Below are 13,423 nucleotides of genomic sequence, written 5' to 3' on the forward strand. Positions count from 1 at the left end.
TCTCTAATCCTAACCCACAGGCTCTCAACCTGTTCTTGACTGTTTCTCATGGGGAGCTCCTCACAGTTTATCCAATCTCTGACATAAAGGGCGACTCCCCCACCCTTCCTACCTCGCCTATCTCTCCTAAAGAGCCTATAGCCATCGATGGTAGTATCCCAATTGTGGGAGTCATCCCACCATGTTTCTGTGATAGCAACAATGTCATAATTTTCAGAGTGCATCACAGTTTCCAGTTCCTCCTGTTAAAGCAGTGCAGGTTAATTCAACACCTGTAAAAACTGCACCTGCTACTTCAGTGTCCTCCAAGAAAAGCACGGTGAAGCAAAGCACAGTGACACTGAACCAGACCAAGCCTGGCTCTGTAACGGTTCCAGTGGCTGCAAAGCCTGATGACACCTCAGAGAGCAGCGACTCATCAGACAGTGGAAACGAGGAGCCTCCATCAGTAACCCAGGTGCATCTGTCTGACACTGTCCTTACATGCTTCTCCAAGGCTGGGAATTGCCATGGTTGGATTTGTCTTTCAGCTATAAATTACAATAAATGGCATGTAATTTGGTAAACTGTAGTGCAGCTTAGCTTCCTTCCTGTGGAGAGATCTCCAACTTGCCTCAGTGGAAGTGACTGGTAATACCAGAAGGCTGATGTAGAATGTCTGGTCTTTCCTTATCTTGGGACACTGTCCCCAGGCAGCTGGATGAAAGGATTCCTTTTCTTCCAGTTGCTGATCTTCCTTCAGCATTTGTCCATCCCAGGGGGCTCTGAAATCTTCCCATGATTACAGTCTGAAGATATTAATTATGCTACCATGGAATTTGCCTTCTTTCACACTGTCCTTTCTTGTTTTGTCCAGTCAAAGCCATCTTTAAAAACCTCCCAGGCCATCCCATCCCCAGTGAAAACCACACCAGCAGCATCACTCTCCAGCAAAGCAACTCCAGCAAAAACACCTTCACTGTCCCAAGGGAAGCCAGCATCGAAACCAGCAGTGCTAAAGCAGGCTAAAGCCACACCAGGAAGGACTGCTGCTCCTGCAAAGCCAGCTGAAAGTACAAACCCAGCAGAGAGCACTGACTCTTCAGGCAGTGAAGAGGAGGATCTGCCTGTGCCTGTCAGCCAGAAGGTGGGTGATAGTGCATTCAGCTCACTCACAGGGAACGGGCTGCACAAAGCAATCGTTCAGCCATTAAATGCTACCACTGAGAAATTCAGGTTGATGATTAGACTTGATAATTGTGAAGGTCTTTTCCAAACTAAATGATTGTATGATTCCTAAGGATTCTCAGGATCTTCCATGAGGGACACCACTGCAAAAACTGTTGGAAAGCACAATAAGCTCAGCTGAGGAACAGTGTCCCAGCAGCAGCAGCATCTGCGCATAGGGAATAGATGGCAAATGCCTCTTGTGAACTAGTTTGATTCTGGCTGAGTGATTACATTTGTGCCTTCCTCCTCTGGAGTGGGCCTTGTGGGGGTTGTCAATGGTTTGGTCTTGCTTGACTCCCCTGCATGCAGTTTTTTAGAGCTGTCTCTCAGGAGCACTCAGACTAGAGGCAAGTCCCTTTGTGAAAGCATCCTCAGTTGTGAGAATATCCTCAGGTCCATTGTATGGATTCTTGCTGCACTGACTCCGAGCTTCAGAGCCTTTTGGAAAGCGCCCTGAAAACGTTTTGGAGTTGGTAATTATCTGCTGAGGAGGAAGGGAATCCGGGGGCAGAGCCTCACGTGTCCTTGCAAGGAGGCTTTTTGTCAACGCGTCCTTTCAGTATTGACAGGCAGGAGCCAGAGAGGCTCTGCATTTTTGTCTTTATAGCCTTGGTCTACCGAGGTGGGTGGAGGGGGATGCTTCTCTAACAGTTGGCTCTGTGCTGCTCTCTTCCTGCATTATTATACGTAGAGATTCAGCTCTGGATGGCAGGAGCAGTTATCCTGATAGCTGGGCCATGGGGGATTCACTGCAAAACTATTGAGACTCATCCGTTCTAGCAGGGTTGCAGTTGAAGGACGTACTGGGGTGGGTTTATTTCCTCCCCGTGTTGGTTTGAAGCTGGCAGCAGCAAGTAGCTGTCTTGCTAGTGGCTGTTTAACCATTTCAGCATCTTCGTTCTTGCAAAGCAGCAATTACCCATCACTAAATGTAGTTAGCAAAGAAGAGCTTGTCATCAAGGGAGCTCTATTTTTGCCATACAGGCTGTTTCTTCTTGTGTTAGTAGCCTGCAGACAGGGACCTCAAGTGAAGCCTGAAGATTAAAACGTTAGGCTTAGCTGTGTCCACAGTCCTGTCCTCCCAGTCAAACTCTTAGCTCATCCTCACCATCTGCTACTTGGGCATATGCTAACCACTGACTTGCTGTATCCTGCAACTTCCTCTGGCTTCTGTGCAGGATCCAAACAGATACAGAGCGTTGGAAGCTGCTTCATCTTTCCCTGTGGGGGTGGATTAGCACAATTAAAATGAACATCATGCCTAAATTGAACTGCTTAATTGGTGTGTTTACCCCTGAAGACTCAGGAATATTTAGTCAAAGAAGTTGACAAGGTGTTTGCTTATTTTTGGAGGGGAGGATGGTGGTGGGGGGACAGAACAGATTGACCTTAGAGTCCCCATCAGCTGCCTTTCTTTTGGAAATGTCAGTTCTGCTCTGCTTTCCACTCTTCAAAGATGGCACCCAAGCCCACCGTGGACAGGCTTCTGTTTCTGCTTACCAGGACTCGGTGTGAGCTGCATAAAGACACATGTTGGGAACTTCTGTCATCCTTGAACATCCCAAAGAAACCCACACAGGCTGTGCTGGTGGAAGTTGTACCTGCAAGTTTTTGTCTTAGATTGAAGGTCCTGTGAGGAGAGGCCAGATCTCTCATGAGATGAGAAGTCTTTCCCTCTCCCTCCCCATATCCTGTCCCTATGCTTACTTGCAGGTGGCAGTGCTACCTTCACTGTGTCTTGACACAGCTGAGCTATTGATTTCAGTTCTGATACATTGGTGACACTTCTACGGTGAACAGGCAGCAGTTGAATGTGATTGTTACAGTTTGCTCATTGCACGTGGCTTGGCGTTGCTTCCCCCTCTTGTCATGCAGCACTGCATGATGCAAATGGACCCAGTAGAGTGACAGATGGATTATGCAGGAGCTGAGTCATCACTCATACTGATCCACAGGCAGCTCCTGGTTTGGGGACTGAAGAAGGAGCAGGAAAAATGATTTCCTCTTGAGTTATTTTCCTCCTCTCTGAGTTACTGCAGTACCCGTGACTCTAAGCTGTCAGAACCCCTCGCCTGTGTTACTCTGCTCAGCCACACTGCTGGCCTGATTCTGTCTGGAGCCATGCCATGGGACGTGGTGGCTGTCAGCCATCTGGCAGTGACCGGGATCAGGTGGATGGAGGGACCTTGGCCTCTGCCCAGGAATATCTGAGGAATCCCGAGGCTGTATAAAGGCTTATGGTGGTTTCTCTGTGGATGCTGTGATAATTGTTCTGTGCCAGGATTCTTCCATCCAGTTCTTCCACAGGTCTTTTCCAATCTCTTCTGAAGTTAGAAAGCAAAGCAGCCCTCCTGTCATGCATCCAAGCAGGGGGGTAAGCCAGTCCTGATGCTGTGAAGGTCTTAAAAGGGAGCAACTGGGTTTTGATCTCAGTACATTTTTGCCTTGCACAGTGCTGCCTGGGAAGGGAAGGGGATGGAGCTAACGCATTCAAGTAGACCATGTGAATTCTAGTGCTGGCTTCAAGCAGTTCCCTCTTCAGCACTGCAAATCTGGCCTCTCTCCTGGAGATAGTGACTCACTGGAATCAAAACAAAACAGACAAGTGAGGTTTGCTACCCCCCCCTTCCCCCCCCAAGTGCTTTTGGAGGTTTCTGTTTCTCTAAGCAGAGTCAAAATGTGCTTGGCTTGATCCAAGTGCTGTTCTGTAATGGGATAAACATGCAGATGCTGTTGTCTGTTTAGTGTTTGGCTTGGAGATTATAAACACTGCCCCAGTGGCAGCCCTCAGTGGGGCTGTGCCAGGAAGCACGATAGGATCCATCTTCCTGTGAGGCAGCTGGGCTGCTGCTCTCGGCTGCTGGCCAGGGCTAGTGGAGGACTGAGAGCAGGCAGGGCTAGGTTTGCAGCATTGCAGGACAGGAAAATGAGGATGGCAGGGACTGTACAGCAGGGCAAGAGTCTGTCTTACCCTCTTGCAGCAGACCCCAAGGCACGGCACCAAGCAGTCTGTCAGCATGCATGGCAGATGGGGGCTGCCTGCCCTGGGAAGCATGATGCTGCTCTTTGGCAGAACAGCCCTATACAGTGGAAATAATACAAGTATGGTATTGTACAGTTGAAATAATACAAGTATAATGTACAGTTGGAATAGTACAAATATAGTCAGAATAAATAGCCAGAGGGTAACTAAGGAAAAGGACTCACCAACTCTGAGGCCTTGAAGATGGATGCTCACTGATGTCAAGGCTTACAGCAAGAACTCCACAAAGGAGCAGTCTCCAGAAGGACATGCTGCCTTAGTGGTGGTCAGCCCTTAAATGGGGTCTAGGAGAGGTGCAGCCAAGCTCCACCCCTTCTGGGAGCACAGCTGAATTACCTTCACCTGTGCTCCCACAGCTGACTCATTGCTTGCCTCAGATGGTTAATCAGAGATTCAGGCTGTGAACAACAGTTTCCCTTACAAGCCCAAAGATGAGCGGTGAGCAGAGTAAACCGAGTGGGTGCAGAGCAATGTGAGCTCGGAGAATATCTGCGGGCGGTGCAGCTACCAGATCTGTCAGCAGGCACTCCCTGTCACTTGCTAGCCTTCAGCAGTGTGCAGGAGGGATGTCTGCAGCCTTCTGCCCAAGCTATGAGAGCACATCCCAGTTGAGATGCAGGGTTCTTTCTGTTCTACTGATACCTGGGACTGTGTTTCTTTTTTTGTTCAGAGGTTATCAGAACAGACTGGGCCTGTTCCCAACCTGAGCCAGGCTGCTAAAGCCGTGACTTCTGAAAAGGCAGGAGGAAGCACCTTAAAGAATGAGACCTCTGAAAGTGGAAGCAGTGACTCGTCTGACAGTGAGGAGGAGACTCCAGTATCACAGACACAGCCTGCACTGCCTGCTGGTGAGTCTCGTGTTAGTGACCAGGATCCCTTGCCTTCATCCTTGTGGTTTCTACCCTGTAAATGGAGCTGCCCTGCCTGATGGTGACAACTCCCGTCCTGGATAGCCAAGGAAAGCAACTCTTTCTCATAGTAGCAATTTCTTATGCTTTTTCTGCAGTGAAAAGCAATGCTGTGCCCCAACCAACAAGTGTGAAGAAAGTACCAGCTCCCACACCAGCCCCAGCCCCTTCTCTGCCTATGGACAGCAGTGACGACTCGAGTGGGGAGTCAGATTCTGATGAGGAAGTAGTCCCCCCTACACAGGTAAAGAGCTGCTGACCTGCTGAGTGTGGGTGCTGAGGAGGTGCCTCAGGACTAGAAGGTAGTTGAGTGGGTGATGCATAGTGCAAAGAAGAGTCCTTCTCTCAACTGGATCAGGGTTTCTTGGCAGCATCATTGGGTCTCAGAGACCCCATTTCTGGGTTCATTTGCATTGGGTGCATTTCGGCAAGCTTGGTGTACGTGAGAGCAGCAAAGGGTGTGAATATTTTGGCAGAAACATGACGATGTGTGAGCCCAGAGCTCCTCTGGATCTGTGTTCCTTTTGCCCTTCTCCAGGGAGCTAAACAGACTGGAAAGGCAGCCAAATCCTTGCAGGCAAGAGTTTTTCCATGAGCTGGGTGGCTGGATTTCGCCCCCCCTGTTTCCTCACAAACCCTTTGCAGGGGGATGCAGCTGCATCAGGAGGCTGGACACATCTGTGCTGAACAAAGAGACAGTGCACTTGCTGTCTTTGAGACAGAGAAGGAGTCAGGCCCCTACTTTAGAGAGTGGAGATGACCCACCCAAAGGCACTCCTGTGTTCATGAAGCCAATCCCAGCTCTCTCAGCTGTCTCTTCACATCTCTTTGTATCTCCATGCAGATACTATAGGGCCATAGCTGAGCTCTACAGGGCTTGAACTGTCTCTGCACCCCTGCTGTAGCTTGAGCCCAAGAAAAGTGCCACATAAGGAAGCTTTGACTGTGGAGTGCGGTTGTCATTCCTGTATGATAGGAGCTTGGGTGCTGCAACGGAGCTGGAGCCGAGTGGCCAAGTGCACTTTTTGTCCTATTGTCTGCACATACATATTCTTTTTCTAGCCAGCACCCTTACTGGGAGAGGGAGATGATGAGCATTCAAGGAAATCCTTCCCCATGTTGGCTAATGCTGCCAACTAAAGCCAGCTAAAGGCTGCCTTCTTCTCCCCAGCTGGTGGGCAAGGAGCCAGCCCGAGCAGTCCTTGATTAAAGCTTATTTATAATACCAAGACTGTATAAAATAATGCAGTTGCTGTAACTTGAGCTCTGTGCAAGACGGCTGAGAGCTCTCATCAGATCGGCAGTTCTCTGTATTGTGCAGCACTGCCTTGTTTTCTGAAAGCCAGATGTTGTGTGAGAAATGTCAGCCCACAAAGGCTCAGCTTGTCAGAGATGGTGAGAGGGAGGGCTGCGCACGTAGCCTTGTTTGTAACACAAACCAGGAGGCTGAGAGTTCCTTTGCTGCCCCTGCTACCTCCTCTGCTGGTGTTTGTGTCTTGGACCTGATGTCAGTGTCTGATTTCCATGCCCGTGGCTCTTCTATTTTTAACCTCTCTTACGTTAAGTTTGATGAGAGGCTTCAAGTGTGAGGAAACACAACTGCTTCTTGTTAATTTGCTCTTTAATCCGTGACTTGCTTGTGGACCTGAAGGCAGATCTGACCTGCAGTTGGTGTCCTTGCTTTATCTCTGTCGCCAATTAACCCTGAATGTGTTGTACCAGTATGTGAAAGGGTCCAGGTGCCTGCTCTGCAAAATATAGTCTGCAGTAACAATCTGGCTAGTGAATAGATAGAATAGATATCTCTTGGCCTGCAAGTACATTGTATTCTGTTTGCAAGCTCTCTGTATCCTTGCTTTCTGGGCACTGAGCTAATGCAGGAGGCACATGCAGGGTGCTGGCCATGCATGAGAGCTCACAGTAGACAAAGCTGACCAGTGAGGAAAGCAGAACAAGAGCATTAGAGGTGTGCTGAAAGTGAAGGAAGTAGCAATGGATTGGTGTGTGCTTCTGTTTGTTTTCTCTCCAAGTCGTGCTCTGTCCTATTTTTCTTTCATATCTATTTTAGACTCTGTCCCAGCAGAACATCAAACCAACCAAGGTTTCAAGCACAGTGGCTGCGAAAGCTAATGCCACAACACCTTCAGGGAAGGGAATAAAAGCACCCCCTATCCCTTCAGTTTCCAGAGTGTCTGAGAGCTCAAACAGTGATTCCTCAGAGAGTGACACAGAAGCAGGAGAGGTAAAGGCAGAGGAGATGAATGTGGGGAGCTTCCCTGGGGAGAGTGGGCAGAGGGGGTGAATGAGCTAGAGCTTGAGTCTGGTGTATTGTCCCTTTCTGCAGGAGAGTGCTCTATTAAAACAGAGAACCACTGTTATTGCACTGATGTTGCCAAGACCAACTGTTCTAGGCTGCTTTCTCTGGTCACGGGCATGAGCAGTTATTCCCTCTTCCATATGCATTTCATCTTTTCTCTCCTTAGGCTTTTCCTCCTCCTTGCCTGAAAGAGACAGCTCCCATAGGGAAACCTCCTCCAGCCAGCCCTGCTACCCCACAGGCTGCTTCCATCCTGAGAAGTCCCACTGCCAAGTCAAAGAAGCCAGGCCTGCAGCCAGTACAGGATGCCAGGCTGAGCCAGACTGCACCACTCACCCAAGCAGAGGAGAGCTCAGACAGCAGCAGTTCCTCTGACAGCGAGAAGGAGACACCCAAGCAGCCTCCCAAACCTGGTCAGTTCTCCCAAGAAGATGCTCTTGGTGTCGTGGGCCAGCTTTTTGTTACCCTATGGGAGGTGTATCTCCTTCGTATTAGTAGCTAGAGAGTGATTTTTCTCCAGCTCTGCAGAAGGCTCCCCTTTGGAGGGAGAAGGCCTGTTGGTGGCAATCCTCATGGGCTGTGTAGGTGAACTAGCCCTGAGTAAGCAGTGGTGGGTTTAATGGGATGAACTGTGTTTCTCCAACAGGGATGCTGCAGAAACCAGGAAAGACTGAGCCAGATGACAGCTCCTTGTCAGAGTCCAGTGATGATGAAGAGGCAGTATCACAGGTATTGTACCTGAGCAGGCTGTGGGATCCATCTTGCAGCTGACTTCTAAGCAGCAGATAAAAGGATGAGTTTTCCACCATAGCAAATGGAAAGCTTTGGTAGGATTAATAGCAGGAAAGCAAGGGTTTCCCAGTGTAGTGCTGTGAGCAGGGCTTTCTGGTGTGGGAAGGCAGAGGCTTTGAAATCTGGAATGCTTCCCCAGGCAGCCAAGCCCTGGGTTCAGAGCTCATGATACTTTTCCCTGCAGATGGGAGGAGATGGTACCCAGCAAGGGTAAAACTGATGCATAGTTCCAATAGCAGCAGGATTTTTTCCCCTTTTACTTGTAACTTAACCCCTATTCAAGCCTTTAAATTCCCTCTGTAAGTAACATACAGGGTGTGTAGCACATCTGTAGTGCATTAGCTGTACATGGGTGCATGCTAATGGCCAGGAACCTCCTGCAAGCCTGCTTTACTGGGTGAGAACAAAGCAGAGACCCCATTACCATCAGCTCTTGCTGTTGCAAGCTCAGGGTATGTCTGTGCTGGCTCCCTCTCCTGGCAGCCCTGCCTTGCCATGGGCTCTCTGCAGAGCAGGCTGAACCATGGATTATCACTCTGCAGGGGGCCTATACAATCAAATGTACAGTTGAAACAAGGCAAGAATAGTTATGTATGGTTAGAATAAGACAGGAATAGAAATATACAGTTGGAATAATACAAGAGTTATAAATAGATAGCCAGAAGTATCCATGGGAAAAACTCACCAACTCTGAGGCCTTCAGTCAAGATGGAAAAGGTTGAGGCTTGCCACTGGAACTCCACAAAGGAACAGCCTCCAAAAAGAGATGCTGCCTTAGTGGTGGTCAGCCCTTAAATGGGATCTAGGAGAGGTGGAGTCAAGCTCCACGCCTTCCGGGAGCACAGCTGAATTACCTTCACCTGCGCTCCTGCAGCTGACTCATTGCTTGCCTCTGACTGTTTAATCAGAAGTTCAGGCTGTGATTAACAGTTTCCTATACAGGGCCCTTCACTTGGAGTATGTGGGCAATATCAACATGTGTACGAGGTATGAGGGAAGCTGCTCTTCTGTGCCGTTTCCTCAGCGTCTGTGCTATTTCAGTCCCTCCTCACAGGTTATATGAGCCTCTCCAAGAGCCCAGCAGCACCTCAAGCACCAAAGACGGTTCCCCCCCAGCCTGTAGGCAACACAGGGCAAGGGAAAGCAGCTGTGAATGCCACTAGCTCCCTCGCCAAAGTCTCTGTGAAAGCAGCCCCAGCTGACAGCTCCAGCAGTGACAGCAGTGACTCTGACACAGACATCGAGCAGGTGTCTGCAAACCACAAAGCAGGTGGGTCCTTTGGCAAGGCTGGGAATCTGCCTGGCACAGGAGCAGAGCTGTGTTGGCACAGGAGAGTGACACTGGGGCCAGGGCCTGTTCTGGCTGTGTCTCCACTGCAAAACCCAGTGTGGGGTGCTGCTGCCGTCTGCTGGCTTCCCCTGGCCATGACACAGCCATCTCTGCTGTAGCTGGGATGGCCAGCACATTCTTCAAATACATATTCCCCTCCCCTGCTGCAAGGAATGCTCCTGGAGTTTTCATCTCTCTCTTGTCACTGTTTCTGCAGAAAGCAAACCCTCTCCAGGCCAGGAAGCCACAGGGACATCCAACAAAGAGAAGGGGGCAGGAAAAACTGATGCAAATCATGCCAACCCCAAACCTTCCTCAGTCAAGAAAGCCGTGGCTAACAAAGAGAACGATGTTGAGGCAAAAGGGACGCAAGCAAACCCATTGCCATCTGCACTGCTTACAACCCCACAGCCAGTGCAGTCGAGTTTGGAGAACAAAAGTGAGGTCACCAGTGCTGCTGGAGTTCCTGCAGTGCAAACACCAGACGGGTTGGAAGAGAAAAAGAAGAAAAAAAAAGAGAAAAAAGAAAAGAAGGAGAAGAAGAAACCTTCCTCCACAGCAGACAAGGCTGTGAAAACAGCTAAGGGCAAAGACAAAGAGAACAAAAAACAGAAAGCATCTCAGAAACGGAAACATCCAGGAGAGGATGGAGCTGTTGGGCAGCCCAAGGAAAAGAAGAGGAAAGGGCAAGGTAATGAAGAAGTGCCCAAAAAGAAGAAAAAGAAAGCAGCTGATGACCAGGAGAAGCTGCCAGGAAGCAAGGAAAAGAAAAAGTCAAGTAAAAGTAAGTTTCCGTGTGGTGTCATGTGGGGCTGTGTTCGCAGTGGGTTCTTGCAGCTGATGGGTGCTCAGCCTCTGTTTCAGGGCAACCACCTTCCCATCAGCCTTGTCTCATTCCTTTCTGGCCCACCCAAAGCCAGTGCAAGATTTTTAACTCCCCGCTTTAGCATTTTTTCTGCATTTTCAGCATCAGGTCATACAGACAGCTGGGCTCTCCTGCCTTTCTCCCATATCCAACACAACACGAACCATGTCATACTTACACTGATCCTTGTTGCTTGCAAAGCAAGCTGATGTCCCTATGCAAATGTCATGGGATGACCTGTCTCGTGGTTTTCTCCTTTCCAGGCCTTTGCCAGGGCTGGAAGTATCCAACTCAGGGCTGGCAGAGGTCAGACTGTGCTGAACTGCCTGAGACCTCCTTGTGCACCATGTGATGCCTTTCTGTGCTGGGCTAACACAGGAGCATTTTTTTATCCTTTGCAGTTCAGAATCCATTTGCAAGCTGTAGCTATTGTGGACTTCTTCTTCATGAGAGAGAAGGAAGATGGAATGGGTGGGCAAGATTTGCTGGGCTTTCTGTTCTGCAGAGATATAGCCCTTCGTTTTGGAGGAGACAGCCTTGTCTGTCAGCCTCTGTGTGGGCTGTAGCACAGACATGCACTGGAGCTTCTTGGTACAGTCGTGCTCAGCTGAAACTTGTGTCCATCTGGTGTTGGTAGCTCCCCTTGCTTTGGTTTCTGGCATGTGCTCAGCTGCTCCAGCATGGAAACAGTTCCTCAAGGTGGTTGGACAGCAGCAAGTGGGAAGAAGGGCAGCCTGCCTAATTCTGCCTACACGTGTGCAGGAATCAAACTACTCAGGCCTCAGGGTACTGGAGTGGGCACAGCTTCTTGGTGGCACAGCTCTGCCCTCACCCAGAGGTGCTGCCATGGGTTGGATGTGATCAGAAACTCACCAGGAATGCCTCCTCCTCAACCAAGAGCTCCTGATGCTCTTTATGTCCCCTCACAGAGGTCTTAGTTGACTTTTCTTTCCCAGAGAAAAAGACGGGAAAAGAAAAGAAGAACAAAAAGATGCCCACAGAAGGGGAGTCGACAGCAGATGGCTCTGCTGAAGTTCACAAGAAGAAGAAGAAGGTATGAGGGAGACCTGGGGCTGGCTGCCATGGGGACAGCCTTTCTGAGGGGCGCTTGTGACACTCATTCTTGCAGCATTTGAGGCTGGAGGGGAACAGAGCCATATCCTGGCCTTGCTGATGGTACAGAGCCTCAATACAAAAACCCTGAGCTTTGGTCGTTTGGGGTTGGGGTGGATTGAAGAAGGGCTTTTTCCTGTATCCCCCAGGGGAGATTTTCCCTTAAAAGGAACAAGCCCTGAGGCACTTTTGTTTTTAGGGGTCTTGCCTGAGGAGTAAGCGCTATTCCTTCCCTGTTGTCAGCAGGAACTGGAGCTCCTGAGGGCTTTGCAGGCTGATGCATCCCATGCCAATGGCTAGGAAAGGGTGGCAGAGGGAGAAAGAGGGTGTTCTTGTCATCCATCTGTCCTTGGCACCTGAGGAGCATCTGTGGCTCTTGGTTCTGCTCGGTACTCAGTGTTTGTGATGCAGATACACTGATTTATTTCTCACCCTTTCCTTTGCAGAAGAAGAAAACAGCTGAGCCGGAAGGATTGTTGTGAGAAGGTACATGGCCCATGGGAACTATCAGTTGGTACCTCTGAGCGGTGGTAACCTTGGCCAAATTCAGTGCTCCTGAGCCAGTCTTGGGAAGACATTGTGTCCTCTAACCATCCACTGTGTGAGGCAGCCTGGCCCTGTATTAGGGAGCCAGGGAGCGGAACAGAATAAGGAAGGTCATACAGAAGTTCGCTGGCTTCTCTGGATGTTTGACCTCTTTAGCTGCTGAAATCCAGATGCCCAGCCTAGATGTTGCTGTCCTCTGTCACCAGCAGAGATAAGCGGCCTCTGGCAGTGTCTGTCTGTCCTGGCTGACCACAGCGAGCTTGGAAAAGTCATGTGGATGAGCTGGTGAAGTTCTGGCCATCTGGAAGTGGACCAGATGAATCTGTCTCCACTCTGCTCAGCTGTACAGCTGTTATTCTCTTCACTATCCCTAATTCTCTTAACTCCTCTCCCCAAAGGTACCGCATCCCTGTGATTAAGGATTTATGGGTGAAGATCAAACAGAAGAGTGGAAAAGGAAGCTCGTCAGCAGAATTCTGACTTCTATTTCTTTTATAAATAATAATTTATATCTTCTTTTAACTGTGACTTTTAGAGCAGAGTGACGTAAACTTTGCCTCCTGTCCTGCTGGGGCCCAGAGCTGTGTTTATTGCCCCCCCCCAAAAAAACAGCTCATGTGCTGCACTAGAACTGAACCAAGGGAGATGGTTTGGCCAGAGAAGTGCAAGCGTGCAGAAACTGCTCTCCTCCCAGCTGCTGCCCAGCCACCTTTTTTTTCTCCCCACAGAGCTATATTTTATAAGAGAAACTTTTACTCTTCTTTTTTTTCCTTCTGTGATTTGTGGTGTCAGACCTTCTGCTGCCTATGGAAGGGAGCTCTTTGGGTTGAAGTTTCTATTCTAACAAACACTGACGGCAATGGTTGTTGTATCCCTGGAGTTGCACTGAACAGCTGCATCCACGGCTGTTCTCAGCCAAGGCTGCATTTCTTTGTTTCTTCTTTTTTTTTGTTGTTTTTTTTATGGAATACAGAATAAAAGAGGAACAGAGGGACTTTGCTTCAGCTGCATCTGAGGGATGAGGGTGAGAAGGCCTGTAGGTTGGGGCTGAGCTGGGTGGGGGCAAGAGCTGATTCCAGAGGATGCTGCAGGTAGGAGGGAAGTACCCAGCATCCAACCCAGGTTCTTGGGCACATTTTCAGCCCCTGTGGGGGGAAACTGAATTGCTTCCTGCAGTGTCAGTGGTAAGGAAGAAATGGGACCAGACCTTTCCTTTCTGGCTGGGAACATGGTGAGGAATGGGTAGCTTCCCTTTTCTTTCTTTTTTGTTTCCCCCCCCGAAATTCAGTTTATTTTTAAC

At 49.4% G+C, this 13,423-nt stretch overlaps 1 protein-coding gene across 6 annotated transcripts in view; it reads left to right on the plus strand.

The window, feature by feature from the left end:
* The window catches only part of TCOF1 (treacle ribosome biogenesis factor 1), a 22,060-nt gene extending 8,943 nt beyond the window's left edge, over positions 1-13,117 (plus strand). Inside the window, exons 7-18 of one of the 6 annotated variants that reach the window (XM_015875722.1) lie at positions 218-457; positions 857-1,126; positions 4,923-5,100; positions 5,259-5,404; positions 7,229-7,402; positions 7,644-7,890; positions 8,124-8,206; positions 9,311-9,539; positions 9,817-10,383; positions 11,421-11,518; positions 12,024-12,063; positions 12,522-13,117. In XM_015875722.1, coding sequence (XP_015731208.1) covers positions 218-457; positions 857-1,126; positions 4,923-5,100; positions 5,259-5,404; positions 7,229-7,402; positions 7,644-7,890; positions 8,124-8,206; positions 9,311-9,539; positions 9,817-10,383; positions 11,421-11,518; positions 12,024-12,059 — 2,268 coding nt within the window. In that variant the 3' untranslated portion in view covers positions 12,060-12,063; positions 12,522-13,117. Of the gene's footprint in view, positions 1-217; positions 458-856; positions 1,127-4,922; positions 5,101-5,258; positions 5,405-7,228; positions 7,403-7,643; positions 7,891-8,123; positions 8,207-9,310; positions 9,540-9,816; positions 10,384-11,420; positions 11,519-12,023 lie in introns of all 6 variants that reach the window. The other 5 variants (XM_015875724.1, XM_015875723.1, XM_015875725.1 and 2 more) reach the window with 5 other exon arrangements.
* Positions 13,118-13,423: the final 306 nt, after the last annotated feature.

This window comes from Coturnix japonica, chromosome 13, assembly GCF_001577835.2.
Source record: "Coturnix japonica isolate 7356 chromosome 13, Coturnix japonica 2.1, whole genome shotgun sequence".
Lineage (NCBI taxonomy): Eukaryota > Metazoa > Chordata > Aves > Galliformes > Phasianidae > Coturnix > Coturnix japonica.